General features: G+C 41.0%; 1 protein-coding gene across 1 annotated transcript; it reads left to right on the top strand.

Moving 5' to 3' along the window:
- Window positions 1-11691: 11691 nt before the first annotated feature.
- On the top strand, window positions 11692-24625 carry LOC310930741 (uncharacterized protein; the record flags this gene model as incomplete). The annotated part of the gene is made up of 22 exons (XM_083893782.1): window positions 11692-11853; window positions 13055-13217; window positions 14705-14863; window positions 14947-15107; window positions 15857-15925; window positions 16084-16188; window positions 16427-16565; window positions 17350-17435; window positions 17704-17805; window positions 17915-18056; window positions 19051-19226; window positions 20570-20752; window positions 20889-21051; window positions 22360-22524; window positions 22678-22838; window positions 23108-23176; window positions 23292-23396; window positions 23498-23633; window positions 23833-23918; window positions 24001-24102; window positions 24190-24331; window positions 24429-24625. The coding sequence occupies 22 exons, from the start codon at window positions 11692-11694 to the stop codon at window positions 24623-24625; spliced, it is 2973 nt and encodes a 990-aa protein (XP_083749908.1).
- Window positions 24626-24931: the final 306 nt, after the last annotated feature.

The following is a 24931-nucleotide window of genomic DNA, read 5'->3' as shown; positions in this document are numbered from 1 at the left end:
CACCATTCCACAACCAGGACGAAAACCACCCTGTTCCTCCTGGATCTAAGGTTCGACTATACGACGGACTCTCCTCTTTTCCAAAGCGTAAATGTTGTGTTCTGTTATAATTTTTTACTCAATTGTTGAGTGGTTTAGTCACGTTCTTCCCAAATAACATTTTCATACACTCTGGCGAAAATATATAGGTCACATTAGATTGTGAAGTCTGAGATCAGCAAGGGTTCAAAGAACAGAGGAAAATATACTGATTACAGACATTTAAATTAAATATCAGAAAAAGAACCATATATTAGATGCTGTAGTGGGAATATCCTTTTATATATTTACTCAGCACGTCGCTGCTGTGCTGAAAAAGCTGCTCTCCTGTTTGCTGCGGGAATCAGGAATCAGGACGGGTCAGATCGCAACCTGGTGTCAAATCATACATCAGCACATTTTTCTACACACAGCATCATCTTTTTCTGATAGATAGATAGATAGATAGATAGATAGATAGATAGATAGATAGATAGATAGATAGATAGATAGATAGATAGATAGATATCACTTACTGTCTTTGTTGTCCATTGCAGAACTTTTCTCGTGTGGGATTAAAAGTTGTTTTCAAACTTTTGTGGGTGTCTGCTGCAGCTCTGCATTTATAGAGAGGGTGCGTGACCCTCCCACTTCTGTGACACGCACACACACACGCACACACACACACACACGCACACGCACACGCACACGCACACACACACACACACACACACACACACACACACACACACACACACACACACCAAGACTCACCCCAAAATACTCACTCACTCCACCACTTACCAGAACTACAGCCTGTGAGTGTATGTGTGTGACTGCGACAAGATAAGATAAAATAATTCCTGATTAGTCCCACAATTTATTATTAAGGTCATAACAAAATAGAATAGAATACAAATATATACATTTAATAGCCAAAATACAGACAGTGTGAGGTTGATATTTGCAGTGTATATAAAGGATTGCACACAAGTTATTACATTTATGTGGAATTACAGTGGTTATACTGAACATGGGATCAACCTGAGGAATTAACAGCAATATATATATTTATATATATATTATTATACTAACTGGTGTAACTATTATAACTATTGTATCAGGGCTTTTCCACTAAAATTTCCGGAGGGCCAGCTTTTCGGAAGGCTGTCCAGCCAGAGGGGCCGGACAACTTCTAATAATTTGTGTTGCATGTACAGTAAACAGATACAAATTGATACAAAATGTTATAAATTATTTAGCACTTATGTATTGAAATAGCTGCTAGTTTTGCGCTAAAAAGGTAAGTAACAAAAACACCAGCATTCAGGTACAATACAATTTGCATATAGTGCAAAAAGGTTACAGTTACAGTACCACCAACATTTGGGTACAACAGTCACAATTGGCTCTTACAAAATTAGAGATAACAATGTAAACAACATTATGGTGCAATGGCCACAAAAGGCTATTTTTGCAGAAATATAAGTAACAGTACCAATTACATTCAGGTACAACTGCTACAGTTGGCTCATAGTGCAACATATTCTGGTACATACATAGACTGCCTACAATTACAGCTGTACTAGTATTTGTCAAAAAGGGACGCAAAGTGTCGCAAAGTGCCAGAAATAGGCGAAGATATGGCTTTATTGGCTTTTTAATAATACGTTCATTATTTATGGGTTAATGGGTCACGGCCGGTCCAAATAGCTTGAAGGGCCTGATCTGGCCCCCAGGCCTTATGTTGAATAGCCTTGTATTATACTAACTGGTGCAGGCAACATGGGCTCAGAATGGAGTTTAAAGCAGTAGAAAATATTCTGTTTTCACGTTTTGTTTTCAACGTTTAGTTTTAAGAGTGGATTTGCTCATTTTTATTCTTCTAAATGCTTAGTTTTAGTTTAGTTTTGTTGTGTCTTTTTTTTTTTTGTATTTGCTAATAATAAGTATTGTGTCATAAAAACTAGGCATGGGACGATGCCACTTTTTTGTGTCCGATACGATACGGATATCACAAACTCTGTGTCGGTGTCTACCGATGAAACATGAAGCTGTTGAATTGAAGTCATTTCAAAGACAAATGTGTTACAAATATCATATTCTCCCTGAAAAGAAGAAATTAACAGCCCAAACATGACTCAGCTAACATGGTTTTGCTTGTTTTTGATTTACACGTGGTTTGTAGGATTTTTGAACTGTGTCTGATTTTATATTTTTCCAGTATCGGACCAATTCTGATCCCTAATAAACACCCAGCAAAAGATGCCATTTTACACTTAATATGAACCCAAATGTATGAAATTAATTAAAGGCAAAACCTTTTATTTCAGTGAACAAAATTCAATTTTAGTTTTCGTTATTTCGTTCGAATGCTTCATATATGATAACCTTGCGTATGACGTTTTGTGATTCATGTACATTCATTTACAGATTAATGTATTGGGAGTAATGGGAGTCCTGGGTGTTGGAAGACCACTCCCCGACAGTTTGTGTCATGATTCTCTTTATGACCTTATGTATAGGGAGACATTTTCTCAGAAACTGTGTAGATTGTTAACTGACATTGGAATGAGTGACAAGCCTTCGCTACGGATTTCCACTTCCTGTCAATCGCCCATGCCATGAATAATCATCGTATGTTGAGCGAAGAAACACTTTTACAGAAGAGTCTGTGAGTGTGAGTGAATCTCCCTGACTGTCAGTGTGATGCTGAGCTGTGGAATGCTGGGAACGGTCATGCTTCGGGGAAGACGAAGGTCTTTGAATGACCTTAGTTTCCTCATCACACCAACGTGAAAGTGATAAAACAAAGAAAGGGAAAATAGTGCAATGCACTGAAATATTCTTTGGCCCTCTTTTTACACATTGACACACACACACACACACACACACACACACACACACACACACACACACACACACACACACACACACACACGCACGCACGCACGCACGCACACACACACACATTTCTGGTGAACTCTGTTTATTTTTTATAAATGTCTTGTGTGTTGAGAGACAGAAGGGCAACAGTGCTTTGTCCCCTCTTGAACAACAAGGATGTAAAAATCATATAATTCTCTTTAACCCTTAGTGCTCACGGTACGGATCTGTGCTGCAGGTGCACCCTTGGTAAATACACAACTCCTTATATGGACATCCTGGGGGGGGGGGGGGGGGGTGGTCACATATTCAGGCTTTAAAAAAAGTGTTGCTGAGTCAAAGTTAGGATTCATTTTATATCGCATTTTTAGTAGTGATATAAAGTGGCAATAACTGCAGAAGTTACAAAATGAGCCAAGTGAACTGTAAAACTGTGGCGTATTCCCAAATTTCACAAATTCAATCCGATTTTAAAGATTTTGAGTATTTTTTGCTCAGGTGTGTTTATATAGTTGGTGAAAATTATTATAATTTTTCATGAGATTACCCTAAATACTGAAAAAAGGATATAAGACACTCTAAATTGCACATTCTTACACCATCTGCACATACTGTATAGTATAATATAACTTTAAAAAGTTAAATTAATAGTTTAATAGTAATGTTATAGTAATGTAAGTGTTATGCTATATTGTATGACACACCTTGTTCTGCAGGGTTGTAATGCAACAAAGCTTAAGTACAAAATCTGCCTATCTGCACCTTACTTTATTTATATTTAAATAACTTTTACTTTTACTCCACTAAATTTCCTCAAACTATCTTTGTCACTCATTACCACCAAATCAAGAAAAAAAAACCTTTAACAGGAAGAAATCTCTGAGTTACAAAGAATCTACAACCACGCACGCTCACTTAATAGATAAAAAGACATAAACTATAAATGTTTTAGTGTTCACCTTAAAGACACTCTCCCATGTTTTGTGACGGTCATGTGTTTTGACTGAAAGGAAAGAGATAAGATTCAGAAGCCATGAAAGCATAAACTGCCATAAAACGCCACTGACCAAACACATCCATTATTTTGCAATGGATGTGACGCAAGCTGTGCGAGGGATCAGTCATTAGCTGATGGATCGAGGAAAGCAAATTTTAAATTGTATTTTACTGTATTTAAATAAGAATAATTCAGTTTACATAGTTCCAATACAAAGAATGCAGCTGATGTGCTATACGCAGACGTGGAAGGTAATGGATTACATTATGTGTGTCCCTGCAATTGAGTAGTTTTTTTGTGTACTTTTAAAATGTATAACTTTACCTTTACTTTTACATTTTAGCTTTTGTGCGTCATCAAAAATGTGTAAAAACGTGTTAAAACTATTTGTTTAAAACATCTTTGATGATTTACACCGATGATGTTGATAGGTCTCCTGTTAATGGCATCGTACCAGAGCTATCAGACAATTAGGGACACAATACGAAAAGACACCATTTTACAGAATGGTCAGAACTCAGGATCCCGTATGCTTTCTACTGCTCTGACTTGTATTTGTGAATAGACAACATGCTTCCAAATCATGCTTCCAACCAGCCAATCACATGGCAGAAACTCAGCGTGTTTAGGAATGTACACTCTTAAAAATAAGGGTTCCAAAAGGGTATTTCCACAAGAGCTGAGGTTCTACCCGGAACCATTTGCTTCCTTTTTCAAGGGTTCTTGGTAACACTAATGGTTCCAGTAAGAACCTTTTTGATCCAGAGAGCCCTTCAAAACCTCTTTCCTGAATAAAGGGTTTTAAAAGGGTTCTTGGTGGAACCCTCCAAAAGGGTTCCAGGTGGAACCTTTATAAAAAGGTTCTACCTGGAGCCAAAAAGGGTTCTCCTATGAGGACATGTTGAATAACCTTATATGGTTCTACTTAGCACTTTTATTTCTAAGAGATCTAAGACAATCTACAGGAGTTGAAACCGTGCATCACGATGAGGAAACAGATGGTTGCTGGTCAGAGTTTATAGACAATGGTCCAAAAAAAGAGAGAGAAAAGGATCCTTTGAAATTATAGAAATGCAAGAGTAACTCCATGGTGTACAGAAGACCATCTCTGAACGCACAGCTCATCAAACCATGAGGCAGAAGACCACACCATGTGTCTTGTGTTATCACAGTCATATCAAAGTGTATTAGATAACAGTATCATGGGTTATTTTTGGCATTCTTTAGCATTATTATCAAGGATGCTTTGAAAATATTTGCAAACCTCTTAAGGAATAATTATTTAAATATCATTTAATTTTAATGAATTTTTAAAATTAATTTGCCCTGATGCACTTTGAACAGTGACTTCAGTCTCAAAAACAAAAAGTATCTCGGAATGACTTGAAATTTACCATCATAATAGTCAGCATATGTTCCTAATACTGTTAATATGACTTGTGCTTCCGGCGCCGACGCGAGTGGCAGCCTTTCTAGCAGCTCCGGGTGTTTCACTTTAAATTTCTTATTTCTACCTTGAAGGTATTTTTCTTGGTTTCTACTGAAACTATTATTAGTATATCCCATGGATACGGACTATTCTACGCCGAGACTCGTGTATTCGAGCAACTTTTTGCACACTCTGAGAGCAAAGTCCCGCATCGGTGTGACTCCGTGTTTACCTGTGGACGTGAGGAAGCCGTACCGAGGCTGCAGAGCCGGCGCTAGGCTAAAAGCTAGGCGGCTAGCTAAGAAGTGGAGATTCAAGCCTCCGGTACCTTCTATGATCATGGGGAATGTGAACTCACTACCGAATAAGATCGACGAACTGGCTGCGCTGACAAAGAACATCAAGATCTACAGGGAGTGCAGTTTACTGTGCTTAACTGAAACGTGGCTAACGGACAGCATCCCAGACGCTAACGTGGAGCTACCGGAGTTCAGCACAGTCAGAGCGGACAGAGACACAAGAGCCTGTGGAAAGCGCAAAGGAGGGGGACTCGCGCTGTATGTAAACAAACGCTGGTGCAATCCTGGACATGTGAGGATTAAAATCTCCACCTGCTGCAGGGACGTTGAACTCCTGGCGGTAAGTTTAAGACCATATTACCTGCCCAGAGAGTTCAGCCACGCCATTGTGGTCATTGTTTACATTCCTCCACGGGCAGACGCGGAGGCTGCGTGTGACGTCATCCACAGCGCTGTGGCTAAACTACAAACACAGCATCCAGAGGCTCTTGTGTTAATCTCTGGGGACTTTAATCATGTTACTCTGGACAAAACACTGACTGCTTTCCACCAGTACGTGGACTGTAACACCAGGGGGAATAGGACTTTAGATCTGATGTATGCAAACGTGAAGGATGCATACACAACCACCCCCCTGCCTGCACTGGGGAAAGCTGATCACAATCTGGTCCTGTTAAAACCTCACTACATCCAAAGAGTGAGGAGGCTGCCTACAGTCACACGCTCATTCAGAAAGTGGTCTCCTGAGGCTGAACTGGCCCTACAGGACTGCTTTGAGACCACAGACTGGGATGCTTTGCATGGATCCCACAATGAGAACATTGAGGCGGTGGTTGACTGCACAACTGAGTATATCAACTTCTGTATGGACGTTGTTGTTCCAGTAAGAACTGTACGCTGCTTTGCTAACAACAAGCCCTGGATTACAAGCAACATCAAGGGTCTTCTGAACCAGAAAAAGAGGGCCTTCAAGGATGGTGACACCCAGGAGCTCAAGCGGATACAGAAGGAACTCAGAGTCCAGCTCAGAGAGGCGAAGGAGCAGTACAGGAGGAAGATAGAACAAAAGATGCAGGAAAACAACATGAGGGAGGTGTGGGAGGGCATGGAGACAATCACTGGCTGCAGCTCCAAGAGAAAACCCCCCATGGAGAGCGATGTGGGAAGGGCAAACCAGTTAAACCAGTTCTTTAACAGGTTTGATCACCCCATCCCATTCACACATCTGAATGCAGCTGCCCTCACCCATCACCTCACCCCCCAACTCACACAAGCCTCCACAAACACAGATGAGGACAACTCCCAACCCCCCACCACACCACCAACGATCACAGCAGCTCAGGTATATGGAGAGCTGAGGAGGCTGCGCCCTAACAAAGCTGCAGGTCCAGATGGAGTGTCGCCTCGACTACTGAAGGCCTGCGCGCGGGAACTGGGTCACCCCCTTCAGCACATCTTCAACCTGAGCCTGGGACTGGGGAAGGTTCCCCAGCAGTGGAAGACATCATGCATCATCCCAGTCCCAAAGAAACCCCATCCTGGAGAGATGAACGACTTCAGACCTGTGGCCCTGACGTCGCACGCGATGAAGACCATGGAAAGACTGGTGCTTCATCACCTCAGGCCACAGACCTGCCACGCCCTTGACCCCCTACAGTTTGCTTACCGGGAAAAGGTGGGAGTGGAAGATGCCATCATCTTCCTGCTACACCGATCTCTCTCTCACCTGGACAGAGGCAACGGTGCTGTGAGAATTACATTTTTGGATTTCTCCAGCGCCTTCAACACCATCCAGCCTCTGCTCCTGAGGGACAAGCTGTCTGGGATGGGAGTGGGCCCACACCTAGTTTCCTGGATAAGTGACTACCTGACCGGCCGACCCCAGTATGTGAGACTTGGGGAATGCAGGTCTGACACGGTGGTCAGCAACACGGGGGCGCCACAGGGGACTGTGCTCTCTCCTGTCTTGTTTACCCTGTACACATCTGACTTTCAGCACAACTCAGAGCTCTGCCATGTGCAGAGATTTGCGGACGACACAGCCATTGTTGGCTGTATCAAGAGCGGAAAGGAGGATGAGTACAGGGAGCTCATCCAGGACTTTGTCAAATGGTGTGACAACAATCATCTGCTCCTAAACACCACCAAGACCAGGGAGATGGTTGTAGATTTCCGGAGATCCAGGGTGCACCCAGAACCAGTTCTCATCAAGGGGGACTGTGTGGAGGTGGTGCACACCTACAAATACCTGGGAGTACAGCTGGATGACAGGCTGGACTGGACCACCAACACAGATGCTCTGTGCAGGAAAGGACAGAGTCGTTTGTACTTCCTCAGAAGGCTGGCATCCTTCAACGTCTGCAGGAAGCTGCTACAGACCTTCTACCAGTCTGTGGTAGCGAGTGCCCTCCTGTACTCAGTGGTGTGCTGGGGGGGCAGCCTAAAGAAGAAGGACGCTTCACGCCTGGACAAACTAATAAGGAAGGCAGGCTCTGTCGTAGGCACAGAACTGGACAGTCTGACATCCATAGCTGAGCGACGCACACTCAACAGGCTCCTGTCCATCATAGACAATCCACACCATCCACTACACAGCACCATACACAAACAGAGGAGCAGCTTCAGTGACAGACTGCTGTCAATGTCCTGCTCCACAGATAGACTGAGGAGATCATTCCTCCCCCATGCCATCAGACTCTTCAATCTGCATCATACATGACATATACACGCAAGCACACATGTTCCACAGATAGACTGAGGAGATCATTCCTCCCCCATGCCATCAGACTCTTCAATCTACATCATACATGACACATACAGGCACGCACACATGTACATGTTCATCTCATTCTTTTTAACGTCTTTATATTTTTTATATCTTTTTTCTTTTTAAACATATGTTTCAGTTTATATTTAGACTGTACAGATAATTGCATGCCTCTTATGTTTCTATCTTGTAACATATTCTGGAGCTGCTGAACTGTGAATTTCTCTGTGAGATGAATAAAGTATCTATCTATCTATCTATCTATCTAATATATGTAATGTATGTATGTTCGTAATACTGTTTTTAACATGCAATTTGTTCAGCATGTGAAGTTTTTAGACGTCATCTTTCCATTCAAATGAAAGAAAGTGCAATAAGAAGCTGCTTTTTCTCTTACATTTTAATCACATGATTGAAAAATCTGTTTTTTTATTTTTTATTTTATCCGTGCTTGTGGCCAGGTTCAAACAGAGATGTTGTGAAACCAAAAGTCAATGACATGTAACATGTTTTTCTTAACAAAAGTGCCTTTTACTGTGTGCAAACATATTTTTAATTGATTATTGAAATGTACAAGTAATACAAGCTAAATACAGTGAATGTCATTTTAAATATCAGTTTAAACTCAATTTTTCACAATTTTTACAGGGCAAAACTGTAAATTTCATTGACAGTAAAGAGATGCTAATTCTACAGTAACATAATGGCAACCCAGCTGCCAGTTCTTTACTGTTTTTTACAGGAACATTTCTAACAGTGTATACTTCAATGTTGAACTGTTGAACTTCTTCTTCATATGCTGTCGTACATACTTCCTTGTGAACTGTTGAACTTCTTCAAATGGCTTTCAAGTTCATGATTCTCTTCCAGTATTGCTGACATTACGATTCATCCTCCTTGCCAGTACAATAATGTATGCATGTGTGTGTGTGTGGGGAAAGTACTGAATTATTGTCAATGCACTGTAACTGCTCCATCTTCCAAGATTCTTCACTTGAGATCCCATGTCTCCTCGTCATTGACACTTCCTCATTCTAAACACCAGGGGGTAGACACATATTGTTTGTGGATACGTTCATGTTCAGACGCAGAGGGTTACCGTGTGTCTCAAATGTAGTTTAATCAAAGTCATTTTAGCGCCACTCATCTCATTACTATCAGTGACTATTAACGTGTGTTCTAGATGAGCTTTGGTTAAAAAAATCTATTTCTATTTTTAAAAAAAATTGTATGATCTGTCATTCTGAAAACTTTTCTGTTCAGTGTTTCTGTATTAGACACTTCAGTAAAGTCACAGATGAAACAAGAAACAAGAATATTTGGTAACGCTTTCTTTTACAGTCCCCTAATTACCTGGTATTTAGCTGGTAAATTCATGGTAACACTAAAGTGTTGCTAGGTAATTACCAAGGGTAATAAGATAAGTAAATACAGTGAAACCGTTGCCAAAATACTGGGTAATGCACGGTAATGTACTCGGTAAGTAAAGTAAAACTGTACTGTAAAAGAAAGCCAAGCTTGTTTCCATGTAATTACACACATTTTTAGGGTTAGGTTTGTTAGATTACCCCTTGGGTAAATAGCTAGTAATTAGGGGACTGTAGGCACCTGCTTATTACCAGTTTATAACCCAATAATACACTTACATTTACCATAGTTTTGCCATAGTTTAGCTGTACATACCTTCTTATTAACAGCAGTAATAACACGCTATAATTAACTATATAGTTACCAGGTAAATGCCCAGTATTTTGGCAACAGTTTCACTGTATTTACTTTGTTATTACCATTGGTAATTACCTAGTAACACTTTGGTGTTACCATGAATTTACCAGGTAAATACCTGGTAATTAGGGGACTGTAAAAGAAAGCGTAACCGAATATTTTTCTGTATATTTCCGATCGTCCCTTTCCTGTGAAGATCAAGACCTTGTGTTTTATTTTGAAATGACTGGTCCCAAGTGACAGACTTCCTCTCCTATTACCACATACCGTAGTTTTTTTCATCTTCACTTGACAGCCTCTGTTTTTCCTGAACATCCTTTCTCCTCTGGATTATTGTACATTTTTTTTCTTTGCTTCGTCGCTGTGGTCTTGTTTACTTGCCGTTTGGACTCTGGTTTGTGATTGTTGCCTGCTTTATATCTTTCCTTCTTTTTACTTGTTGTTTATATGAAGTTACTGAGCTTCATTCTTAGAACTTGTCTCCAGGTTCGAGCCCTGTTTTTACCTGAAACAGCTTGTTTTTTTTTTAAGTTTCCACGGTGAAGTGCACATTGGAGAACGCATGAACTGATCTGTTGCACAAATACTCAATGGTGATCTCATCAGTAGTCAGCACAGTTGTGTGGAAGGGAATGGGGGTCGGGGGAGTGCAGCCTCTGAGCAAGGTACACAGCTACCATTGATCCCAATGCTGCCCCACTGCACTGTGGTTTGTGTGTGTGTGTGTGTGTGTGTGTGTGTGTGTGTGTGTGTGTGTGTGTGTGTGTTCACTACTGGTGTGTAAAGAAAAAAAAAAAATCAAATGACCTGGGAGTGTTTAGTTTGACCAGTAGAAAGCTGCTCAAATGAAGGAAAAATAATCACAGACTTTCAAAATAAAACTGTTTTGATATGGAGTGAATCAAATATTTACAATACACATTTATGATGCAAAATTAATAAGTTAATTAACCATTGGAACACAGAGCATTTCAGCTGTTTTTTTCCCCACCATTACTATGTTTACAGTATAAACTGTACATATGCAGAGACTATAAGAATGTGCAACATAGAGTGTCTTATGTGCTTTTTTCAGCACAATCTGATGAAAAACATGTCATTTTCATCAACTATATAAACACACCTGAGCAAAAACATTTGGACATACGTCACATGTCACATGTACGCGTGTCCATATAAGGAGTTGTGTATTATTCCCACTGCAAATTTACCATGGTTGCATCTGTGACACTGTGACACAGATCTGTACCGTGAGCCCTAAGGGTTAAAAAAAAACCATACAGACTCTCATTATTTTGTATGTGTGCAAATAAAAGTAACTCTAATGGTAAATTCACTGCACGCTTCATTTGCAAGCACGCTTCATTTATTTTTTAACTTCGCAATACTGTGATTTCTTGATTCTTTTCTTTCTTTGTGCAAAAAGAAAAAAAAAGTTCTCTTCCATTGTGCCTCACCTTTGTTTTCATTGAACAAAGTACAAGGTCAGACCTTGAACTACCTTGATACAGTAAGTCCTACCCTGCTCTCTTACAGCCAAGTCGAGCGTCCAGCACAGCCTCGTTCCACCATGCTGGCTACAATCATTCTACTGTGGCTTTGTGTCTGGTTCATCATCCTTCAGTTCAAATGTCGGAGGCCCAAGAACTTCCCACCAGGACCGATGGCTCTGCCGCTGCTAGGAAACATTTTACAGATGAGCCTGGATAACCCACTGAAGGACTTTGAGAGGGTAAGAAGAAGCACATGCTGCTCTTTCTGTTGTAAAAGTATTGGCTGTTATAGTATTACTGTTTCAAATATATTACTGAAACTTAACGGCCATGTTTTATTTACATAGTGAATGTGTAAAAAAAAGACCTCTGTAACGTGCAGGGCAGCTGTTTCCACGTGGTTGCGTAACACTTCTCTCTGCACAAAGGTTGCTGCCTGTATATCTGACTGACCAATAGCAGAGAAGCTGCTGGGCGTTTTCTTTTCTTCACATGCTCTTTTTTTGTGCCTTCTGTTATTTTAAAGATCGTGGAACAATATAGAGTATGCGATAGGGATTAGCTTCATATGTACTGTACAAATGTACTGGAAAAATTCATGAATAAAACCCCATTCTCTACTGTAGTTTTGTAGTGTTTACATGTTGCACTTTGCACACATTGAACCCGCCTATACCTGATAAACTGCAGCAAAAAACACACTTTCACAATAATATTTCTGTTTGTAACTTTCTATCCACCAAATATGAGTTTAAAAACTGAGAATAATGATAATGAATAGCAATGAATGAATGAAGACAGAAACGCAGAATCTTCTTTTTGTCATTGGCTCACCCCTGTGTGGCTTAGATTTGGTTACATTGTGACACAATTCTGAAAAAAATTGTTTTATTATTATCAAACAGTGCATTTAGTTTTTTTTTAACCACATGCTATAGTCTATGGAGCCCCCGAAGTGACATGAGGGGGGGAAAAAAAATCAAGAAAACATTTTTTTTTTAAATCTCGAGTTACAAAGCCGAAATCTCGAGTTTCAAAAAAAATGATGAAAAAAAATGTTTCTCCCATTTTTCTTTTTTTTTTCATATTTTTTTTTGGGAAACTTGAGATCTCGAGTTTACTCCCCTAGACAAAAACAAACACAGGGCGCCCTAACATACCAAAGTGCACCCTTTTCCTTTGAGAGTCCTTGAAGCGTTGCATGCACGTCACAGTTGATGTCTTTTGTATGAAACGACAAAGCTTTTGGCAGCAGGCCAGTGCCTGTGTGCATTGCTGTTGTTATGTAACGTGGTGTTATGCGAAGTGAATGGAATCAAAATCCCTAAAACACATATGTAAGTTTAACTGATGTTTCTGTTCGTTTGTACCATGTACTTAAATGAGGTCTTATACCATATATGGAATATGAAACTGACATGTTGTCCTGTTCTCTGACAGCTGAGGAAGGCTTATGGAAATGTCTACAGTTTATACCTCGGTCCCAAACCACTTGTCATGATCAGTGGTGCAAAGGCGATCAAGGAGGCCCTCGTAACCAGAGCGACAGATTTCGCCGGACGACCCCAAGACCTGTTTGTGAATCACACCACCGAGGGGACAGGTAAATAAAAAATAAAAGACATGGCATTGTGATTCTAATCAATCAGTGGAGTAAAGGGAAGGTAAACCTTACCTACAGCCAATGCAAGTAATCATTAATCAGATCGTACCATAATATGTGATTCTGAAAAAAAAAAAAAAAAAAAAAAAAAGGTCTGGTCAAAGTGTAGTTTGAGTGAATGAGTCAGCAAAAGAGTAAATGTGTGGATGGGACACGCACACATGCTGCTGCAACTGGCAGTGAAACACATCACACAATAAAGCTGTAGTCTATATTTATTTCTAAAACATTGTATTTCTGTTGGGCCTATTTCTGGATAACTGTCATTAAATGCAATTTTCTGGGGTGAATTCTTCTTCTGCTCTTTTGTCAAAACTCAGCCTTCAAAACACACACAAAACACCTTGTAAGTACTAGAAGCTGAGCGGTGTAGAAAGTATATATATATATATTGTGTGTACATATACATATATACACATATATATGTATATGTACACACACAAACTACAAAGGTAGATATGGACTGGAGTTAATGGAATAAAAAGAGATTAAACTGGATGATTTTTCAGTGACTGAACTGACTAACACGTCTAAATACAGCAGGTGTGTGTGTGTGTGTGTGTGTGTGGGGGGGGGGTAGAACAGATGGAAGTAATCAGTAATCAAGTTGGTGGCTGTGGATTAATGACATGAAGTAAACTGATGTATAACAAGAGAAGAATGTTGTGTTTAAAGTAGAAGAGTGTGTGTGTGTTTTTGTCTATGAGCAGCATGACTGAACAAGAAAATGCTGGATTTGGATGATTACATTTCAGATTATACCCAAGGAAATACACCTTTTTCAGTCATATATGGACTCACACACAAAAACAGATTCACAAGTTGAGATATGGGAGTGTTTTCACCATGTGGGAAAACTACGAGTCCATTGGTGGAACGTGAGCTTCCTCTGGTGATACTTGGAGGGAAATCAGAAATACTCTTCGACTGCAGGGTATGTGATTGGAATGAAGCCGAGGAGTAACTATAGTCACTTTATCTGTCGCTCCATCTTTATCTAACCATCACTACACAAGTGTGTGTATAAGTATATGTGAGGATGAAGAGAGCTTATGATCTTACTGGGAATAAATCCGTAAAATGGTGTTATTTCAAGAGTTTGAGAGCCACTGCTCGAGGTAACTTGTTTAATAACCTTTGAAAGATTAAGATAAAGCTGTCAGAGACAAATTATTTAGGCTAACTTCCTGTCATTAGGAGTCCCCTCCTTCTAAATGGTCTGTATTTATGCAGCACTTTTCTCAAAAGTCTCCAAGGGTCTCGCCCAAGGCATGATCGGCATGTAGATTTGGCCGTCACCTGCTTCTTCCCATCATTCTTTCTAATTGAACAGTACAGTGTTTTTAAACGAGTATGGATATGCTGACCTGGAGTAGCAACAACAATGCTCACTCTGGACCATGCCATGTTTTCTCGACTTGTCGTAGGAGTGATTCTGGCAGACTATGGCCCCGTTTGGAGGGATCACCGTCGCTTTGCTCTGATGACTCTGAGGAACTTTGGTCTGGGGAAGACGTCTATGGAGGACAGGATTTATGGAGAGCTTCAATACACCATAGAGGAACTTCAGGAAAACAATGGCACGTGTCGCACTTGGCTTCACTCAATCCTCAAACGTGATCTGTATTAATGATAGATGTTGTTGTTTGTCACACTCTGGCTTTTACAGGCAAGACCCTGAGTCCCAAACATATGTTTCATAACATATCCTCCAACATCATCTGCCAGGTTCTGTTTGGCAAACGCTACAATTATGAAGACAAGTTCATGACGGAGATAGTGAGGTGCTTTACAGAGAATTCCAAACTGGCCAATGGACCATGGGCTATGGTGAGTCTCAGTTGCAATGATCAGTCATCCAGGTCATGTTATTCAATTGGACTCTTCGCTAATCAGCCATTACTGAAGATGAAAGCCCTCGAGAACCTCAAACTCTTGATAACCAAACCCACGACTTTGTTCCCAGAATTTCACAGACATGGCACTTATTGGACACCAGTTGTCAATCACTCTGTTCCAGACCACTAACATCTCAGCAAAATGTGAATCATATGAAACCCTAGCCAAATTTCCCATTAACTTCTATTCAAATGGAGTTCTTTTTGCAGTCGCCCCCTGGTGGCTGACTACTACTTTCTTCCTACTCTCTGGATTTCACTTTGCAAACTTGCACTGTCACCTGCTTTTTGGTGCTAGAGGGAAGGTTACTTCGGGGTAAGGCAATGTTGGTAAAAGGGTTGTTGATATTTGAACAGAAATACCTCGAGTGCCCTTTGAAAGGCTCCAGCCCTACATTCATGCATGTGGTGCATGATCGATGAGGCTGCCTTTTCAGGACGAAGCAGACGAAAGACCACGAGAACTCTGTTTACATTAGACAAGTTACTTTTCCACATGTTTTATTTATAAAAATCACTTTCCTACTTCAAACACGAGTAAGAGCCGTCTCACCGACTCGTTCCATTGCAGAAATATCCAACAGCTGTAGATAAAATCAACCGTGCAGAGCATCTCGTGCCTGCAGTAGAATCTGAAACGCATGGATTCAAATAAACCAATGAATTTTTCTTTGTTTACAGCTGTACGACTCTCTTCCGATGATTCGCAGTTGGCCGCTGCCCTTCAAAAAGGCCTTTGAAAATGTGAAGGTAAGAAGGACTGACTTATATCCAAATGAATTGAGAATGACAGTGTCTAAATCGTTGTATTAAGAATACAAACAATCCCAAATATAAAGCAATATACTGTGTCACTGACCCATTTATATACTCTCATGACTCAGACATGTTTTGTTATGTCTTTTTAGACTGTTCAGAAAATGGCAACTGATTTGATGGAGGAGCACAAGAAGATCCGAGTTCCTCAAGAGCCACAGGACTTTGTTGACTGTTATATGGATGAAATGGATAAGGTGCATATGTTTGTGTGTGTGTGTTCTCATAGTTGTTGCCTTTCTTAGGACTTTTTCTGGCATAAACTCTGACCTTGTCAGAACCAGTAGTCCTCGTGGAGACCAAAACCTCCTCCTCATGGGGAAGAACCTAATATTCACAAAACAATAAGGCACATGCTGATAAACTGACACTTGTCATAACAGCGATTTCTTGCATCCCATTTCTGTTTTTTAACAGACTCCTCTTTGTTTGTAGAGAGTCGATCAAACGTCATCATTTTCAGAGAGCCAACTCAGAGGGAACGCTCTAGATCTTCACTTTGCTGGGACTGACACAACCTCCAACACCCTGCTTTTTGGTATCCTCTACCTCATGGCCTACCCACACATACAAGGTGTGTCCATGTGTTTCTATGGAGGCCTATGCCTCTCCTTAAATGGCTCTGTAGAGGATAAACAAATGTTTGTGTTGAAAAAGCGCCATATTTAGTTTTTTCCTCAACATGTTGCTAACGCGTCAAAAGTACAGGCTTTTAGCAGATCTGTGCATTTTTTCTCTCACTGTGGTTGTTGTTTTACGGCAGTCTTTGCTATTTGTTTTCAACAACACTTTTATTATCTGCAGATCACATTGAATTTACAGTGTGAATTATTTGTATTTTATTTTGTATTTATATAATTGTATCATGTTTAATGTGGTATTAATGTATTAATTTTGTTGCTGGGGTTTTTACTATTTATTTAGTTTATTTTACTACTATTTACTACTACTACTACTACTACTATGACTTATATTACTATTACTTACTACTGCTACTTGTATTAGTACTATTGCCACTGCTGCTACTACTCCTGCTACTGCAACTTTTAATACTAGTATTACTGCTACTACGGCTATTGCCAGTTTACTACTACAGTGGGTCTATTGCTACTACTTCTGTTACTTCTTTACTAATACAGTAGGACTACTGTTACTTTTATTTCCATTACTACTGCTGCTACTACTGATACTACTTCTTCTATTACTATTACCCCTACTGCTACTTATATTACTGTTACTACTACGGTTGCTGCTGCCACTATTGCTGCTACTGCCTCTTTTACTACTAGCACTACTACTATACTTCTATACTACTACTACTACTACTACTATAACAATATCTCCTCCCCGTTTCTCAGAGCGTTGTCAGCAGGAGATAGACCAGGTGCTGGAGGGAAGCGACCTGGCAACTTTTGATGACCGACATAAAATGCCCTACGTGCAGGTCAGTCACCAGACACATTTCCTATTATAAATGCAGCTGGGTGAATGATGTTAGATTGTTAGAAAATTCAAAAGTCTGCTTTAGGCGAGAGATTATTCACAAACTCTTGGCCAGATAGTGAATTTACGCTGGAATCGTTGTGTTATACCTGTGCTAACGACAACGTTGCCTGGTGTTGGCACATTAATGACATGTATGCCAGTCTGCTTGATGGTTTGTCATCTCAGATCAGACAAAGCAATACAAAAAACATCTCTCTTTGTTATAGGCTGTAATCCATGAAGTGCAGAGGAACGCCAACACTGTTCCACTCAGCGTCTTCCACTCAACAACTAAAGACACAGAGCTCATGGGATATTCCATTCCCAAGGTGAGTTGACAGTGAAAATCATGCACATACATTTTAAAAAAGTTTGCTTCATGATTCAGGGACAAAGAAAGCAAATATGATGTATTTTTTTGCTCCATTTTCTCCTCAGGGGACGATGATCATCCCAAACCTGTCTTCAGTACTATGCGATGAGGAAGAGTGGAAATTCCCCCATGACTTCAACCCTGAAAACTTCCTCAATGATGCGGGAGAGTTCGTCAAACCTGAAGCCTTCATGCCTTTCTCTACAGGTAAAGAGCTCCTGACCTCAGTGAACACTGCACCTGTGCAGCACTGTCACTGTTTTACACCTGATTTTTACCTGGATCAATAAATAACATTACAAGAAACCAATATTCATTGGCTTACAACTGAAATACAGTGCTTTAGAGGTTTAGGGCGCTTTCACACCAACAGCAGTTGGTGCGCACCAAACGATCCATTCGAACCAAAAACTGTAGTTCGTTTTGTTTTCGTTGGTGTGAAAGCATCAATCGCACTCGGGTCCTCACCAAATCAAGCGGACCGAGACCGCCAAAAAGAGGTGCTCTCGGTCCGCTTGACTCCGCACCAAATGTCAGACTCTGGTGCGGTCCCTCTGGTGAGAACGCAAACTCGGGTCCAAACAGGCTAGACTATTAATTCAGTTATTTTACATAGACGCATTTGCTATCAGTGGGAAATTACCCTGTAGCCTATTGGCCCAACAGATTAGATTCTGCAGTAAATGCCATGGACATAGCCTACCTTGTAGGTCTTTGGAGCAATCTTCGTCTCATAGTTAGCACGACCACATTCATGAAAATAGCGCGTCTCCTCTGCCTGAAATGACGCGCTACACGTCTTCAATACAGAGAATGTAATAAACGAAGATCAGAGCAAGTAGCAATGTGCGAACGTGTTGCTCCATAGTGAGTCAAAATTGGTGCTTTTCTACTGGAAGATATATACTCATTGATGAAACGTCAATCGGGCCAATTTTGGTTCCTTTGCTGGTGTGAAAGCGGACCACACTGGAGTTATATGTTACATAATAACAATTGTATTGCCTGGTGCGGATCAAATAATTGAACTAGTGGTCTGAAAGCGCCCTTAGTTACACTTTAATATAGGTGGTGAAGAGATGCTTGACATATTACCTGGTATATATGTTGATGAATTTGAACTTCCTGTCAAACTTGAGCCTCATGTGGATGATAAAGCAGTAGAAGTCTGATATATTTTGGGGTTTTTTGTCCCCTTCAGGTCCTCGCATGTGTCTCGGAGAGGGTCTGGCTCGTATGGAGCTCTTCCTCATCACCGTGACTCTGCTGAGGAAGTTTAAGTTTACTTGGCCTGAGGACGCCGGAGAACCAGACTTCGCTCCGGTCTATGGAGTCACTCTATCTCCCAAACCTTACAACATGAAGGTCCAACTCAGAGTGACACCACAGTGATGTGTTCTGCAGTCAGAAGCATGACAACAGACACAATGTCCGTGGTTAAGAGTGAGCCCAGGAAACATCTACAAGGTCAACAGCGTCTGCATAGAATTGGACCGTCAGCTAGCAACAAAAACCAGACATGCTGAGCTAACAAAGTTCATATAACAATACTGAATATATCTGTTTGTAAATTGTGTCTTGAGATGTTTATGTTAATGAAACTTACTTATAATAAATGACTAACACAATCGTGTTTGTTTTTAATATTAATGCTACATTAAGAGATAGAGTGTGTTTTCGAGTGTATGTATCTGGAATACAGGGCTGTTTCTTTGGATCCTCCCTCATGTGACTGAGCCTCAAAAGAGAGAGATGACTTTATTTTAGTTTTAACATTTACTAATAAACTGAACTGAAGAATCACACGCACAAACCTTTACAGAGGACTGATTGCACAGGAGGTTCCAGTATAAGTGGCCCGATCATTGCAAGTAGACTGGTTTGGTGCTTGTTTTTAAATGAACCTTTAAAATGATTTGTTTTGTGCTCTGCTGGTGATTCAATTCAATTCATCCACCCATTCTTCCATTATCTACCGCTTTATCCTCCAGACTATCTCAGCTGATATAGGGCGATAGGCGGGGTACACCCTGGACAGTTCGGCAGTCCATCGCAGGGCCATAGTGTTGACATGTACGATAGTAATAAAAATACAAGTAGTATCCTCGAAACTGGATCTGAATCCTGCAACCTGCAAGATGAGGACACAGAGAGAGAGAGAGAGAGAGAGAGAGAGAAAGGAAAGACACAAACTAGGGAGAGAAGGAACAACATTAATGACAATGAAGTCTTATCCATATTCATACCCTGAGTGTGAGAGCGTGAGTGTGCGTGCACCACAAGAATTCCCCCAGCAGTCGAGGTCTATAGCAGCATAACTAAGAGATGGTCCGGGTTTCCCTGAGCCAGCTCTAACTATGTGCTTTCTAATATTGTTCCCTAAAGGAAGCATATAAGGTAAAGCGTATAGGCCCAAGCACGGAGCCCTGTGGACCTCCGATCAGGTTGATCAGGTTTTCCCCAATGCCTGGTCCTAACACACGGTTTTAAAGAGAGTTTAATACATTATATTGAAGCAACACCAAAACAAAAAAGAAACATGAGGAGTGAGGAATGTGACTGCCATGTGATCCTAGTTGAATTAACTCCGCCCAATTACCTGAAAGAACTTAAAAAACCCCTTGAAAACACATCAGGGCCGTCATTATACCACAGTTTGGTCTGCAGGTTCACTCTTCAGGTCATACGTGCAAAGGTTGCGTGTGTGTGTGCTTGTTAAGTCTTCAGCCAGTCTTCTGACCATGTTTTCATCCACGACTCTGCTTTTTGTGGCTGTTCTGCTCTTTCTGCTCCTGTTTTGGAAACACAGGGGTAAAAATTTCCCTCCGGGCCCGCAGACCGTCCCTGTCTTTGGAAACTTGCTGCAGCTCAGCCTGGAGAATCCCCTTGCAGATCTGGAGAGGGTAACGTTAAATGTGTATATTAATAGTAATAGCGAAAAAACGAGATACATGTAAAGTAATTTTTTTTCCTTCCAGTTAAAGTCCAGACAACAGCCTTTAGTTCCAGTATACAAATAAGACGTGTCTCTGTCTGCAGTTGGCCAAACGCTATGGTAACGTCTACAGCATTTTCTTCGGCACCAGGCCGATGGTGGTCGTCAACGGGCTGCAGGCGCTGAAAGAAGCCTTCGTCAACAAAGCTGCCGACTTCTCTGGCAGACCACAAGACATGTTGATGAATCATTCTATTCAAGTCAAAGGTACAGACAGGCCTGCAGAGGCAGAATAGTTTTTAACCGTGAATGATAACATACAAAGACATATTTAGAGAGTCTGTTGAATCGTCTAACGTGATGACATCAGCACACTCGGGTCAAAAAACGACGTAGGGCAACTCGTAGTGTGTCAAGTTCTGCTGGAGAAGTTCAGGAGCCCAAGAGGAAACATTAGCTGCTGTACGTTATTCTAACATCAATCATTCTCTCATTTTAAACAGGTTTCAGGGCAAATGATAATAGTGTCACGGTTCTTGATGTGCATTGAAGGAAGATGGGTGTGTTGGTGCATGCACGGACAGTCGTACATGTTCCTGCGCACATCTCTGTTTTGGTCTTTGTGAACATTTGAATGCTGAAATCAGGCTCTAATATGGTAGAAGATGTGACTTTAATGGACCTTTGATCGGTAATAAAACTAAACAGACTGAGGGACTGACTGTTTGTATTCGTGGTGGCGCAGGTGCAGGTGTTGACAAGAAGCAGTTTCCGAACTTCAGAGGTGCTTCTTTGTGTTTTCAGTAACACTTCAACATGTTATTAGTTGTCTTTCTTTCATTGGCACAGTGTTTTTAACTCCCTTCCTTTTGTGGAAGTTTCACTGGGCCACATGATATCCAAGCCCTGCTGTACTGTACTGTGCTGACAGCCTGATATGGTTAATCACCATTGTGTGTGAACTCTTTTTCTCTGGATTCCTGAGAATGAAAGAGCCACAGTTAACAAAGGTGGAGAGCCTTCATAATCCTGCGCCTACCTCGAGGAAGAAGCCCAGTCTGCCACATGATAGTGTAATAAAACTTAAATCTTCTCCTCATGAGGTAATTTCACAGTGTGAGGGACATGACAGTAAATCCTCCCTTTTTTAGATTTCAAGCAGATAGACACCAGATAATTGCCCCGAGTATCTCAAGGTATGAAGTGTCGAGCATAAAAAGTCCATAGTGACATGAAAATTATTTCACAATCCTTCTGCAGTGCTGCTTAAAACCAGATTGAAGATTAAAAACTCTTGTTTTTGTCATTAGCAAAAGACCCACAAGTATAATATGTCCAAACATTGTTTTGGTAGAGAATGTGCTCAGGTCCTATTTCCTAGTTAATTATACAGGAAATACCTCAGTGGAAAGAGACTCCAGTTCATAAAAAGCCTGATAATGGCTTCATCTGGTGGCAACTGAGGTGAAGAAAATACTCACTTAATAAAAGTCCTGTATAGAATTACAGAATGTTGATAATTATTGACACAATTGATGGTGTAAGACAGTTCTAAGTTGCCTCTTTGTGTTTTAGCACACGCTCCTGGAGTGATTCTGGCAGATTACAACCCAGCGTGGAGAGAACAGCGACGCTTTGGCCTGATGACACTGAGAAACTTTGGTCTGGGCAAACACACGATGGAGCAGAGGATCATGGGAGAGATGCTTCACCTTTCAAAGGTTCTGGAGGAAAGTGTCGGTATGGAAGGACCGATTTGGTTAAACACTGATGCTATTAGGCATGACTGGCAAAGGACTCTTTGAACCTTTGAGCCAGTTTTTCATTTGTCATTTGTTTTAACTTTAAGTCAAAGCTGTGTCAAAGAATCACTGGTCATGTTGTTTTTTCCAGGTAAGACCATGAATCCTGGCCAGCTCTTCCATAACGCAACCTCCAACGTCATCTGCCAAGTTCTGTTTGCCAAACACTTTGACTACGACGACGAATTCATGAAGTTTTCTGTTGGACTTTTTCAGGAGACTTCCAAAATAATCAACGGTCGCTGGGGAATGGTAAGTAGAAACATCTTTTCATTCAAGTTTCTGACACTGCAGACTCTCTCCAGAATTACTATGACCTTCACATACCAGAAAGATATGGCAATAGTGATGTCGGTAAAGCAAGGTCCCTAACCCTAACCCTAACCCTAACCTAACCCTGGGTGTTACATTCTGCTAATAAAACCTCCTAAATGGTTTTATTTCCACAACTGTGCAACACAAACAAACTCTCGTACGCCACAAAGTGTAAAAAAAAGTAAACATTTTGATGTCGTCTACAGATTTATGACTCCCTTCCAATTGTACGCAACCTACCGCTGCCCTTCCAGAGAGCCTTCAAGCTGTTTGGGGTATGTTGTGTGTGTGGCTGCCATTTTAAAGTCAAGAAGAACAACAACTGAAGAAAAGAAGAAAACAAATAATTAGATAATAAACATGCTTAGTCATTTTTTCTTGATTCTGCAGGCTTCATATGAAAGACGTTTAGAGATGTTGGCTGAGAGCAAAAAGACCAGAGTTCCTGGTAAACCCCGGCATTTCATAGACTGTTACCTGGATGAACTGGATACGGTACGTGAATCTCCCTCTGATAACATTCTCCACTAATTATTAATTCATGAATTAATTCATGGATTCATTGGTTGATTGATTCATGTATTCCATCTGTAAAGAGAGAAGATAAGAGCTCATTTTCAGAAGACCAGCTCTGTGCGTTTCTCTTGGAGCTTCACTTCGCTGGAACGGACACGACTGCCAACACCCTGCTCACCGCTTTCCTTTACCTGATGAACTATCCACACATACAGGGTATCTCTATCTTATCTGAACGTATCTATCATAACTTGTTATATTACTGCCCCCTGTAGCCACTGGTGAGAACTACAGTTGTTGCATTGATGACAAAAAAGCTAGACATGCTGACAAGACTGACACTTGACCTTTAGTTGATGAACTGTGACATAACAGTAAGAAAATAAACCTCACTGTGATTACCTCTGTCCCTCAGAGCGCTGCCAACAGGAAATAGACAAAGTTTTGTTCGGGAAGGCTGAAACCACTTTTGAGGACAGACACCAGATGCCCTATATGCAGGTTTAAACACTTAAAAAAACACAATATGCCTTTCTCTTACGGTTAACATCACACTTAAATGTTGTCTCTCTTTGACACACAGGCCGTCCTTCATGAGGTCCAGAGGGTGGCCAACACCGCTCCTCTCGCTGTTTTTCACAGCACCACAAGAGACACCGAGTTACTGGGATACTCCATACCCAAGGTGAGCTGTCATGTCATTTAAAGCCACTGATTTTAGCACAACATTCAAGGCTGAGATGGAATAAAAAAATTGTTGTCTGCTCTTCAGGGAACCGTCGTCATCCCCAACCTGGCCTCAGTGTTGGTCGAGGAGGGACAGTGGAAATTCCCCCATGAGTTTAACCCTGAAAACTTCCTTAATGACCAGGGAGAGTTTGTCAAACCAGAGGCCTTCATGCCTTTCTCTACAGGTTTGTAAAATGAGAATTACACTCATAGATGAATGAACACAGGAAGACTACGCTGTACTCGTCGTGCTTATGTTGCGGCTTTTTTTAAACCCCACAGGTCCTCGAGTGTGTCTCGGAGAGGCTCTGGCTCGCATGGAGCTGTTCATCTTTGTCGTGTCTCTGCTGAGGAAGTTCACGTTCGTCTGGCCCGAGGACGCGGGGAAACCAGATTATACTCCCATTTTTGGGGCGACTCAGACTCCCAAACCTTATCCCATGAAGGTCCAACTCAGAGGAGCAGACGTCACCGACTGACCCCTGAGACAGATGTGAAGACTTACTTAAAATAAATCATTCATAAAGAAATTATATAAGGAATAATGGCCCTCATGTCCTGTTCATGTGGTCACCGCTTAATATAGAGTTATTTCTGTGCTTTATTTTTAGTAATAGATTCATTTATAGGTATACAGAGGTAGATATAGACCATGTATTAAAACAAATGACATAGTTTTCTTGGTTACTCCTGAAGCCAATCAGGAAATAAGAATATAAGAATAGCCACCAGGGGGCAACTCTACTGGAAGTCTACGCACAAATTATCTTTTATTGATCAATCTT

This window comes from Microchirus variegatus (genome assembly GCF_963457635.1).
Source record: "Microchirus variegatus genome assembly, chromosome: 8".
Lineage (NCBI taxonomy): Eukaryota > Metazoa > Chordata > Actinopteri > Pleuronectiformes > Soleidae > Microchirus > Microchirus variegatus.
The sequence above is the reverse complement of the archived record's forward strand: the minus strand, read 5'-3'. Positions and strand labels throughout refer to the sequence as shown.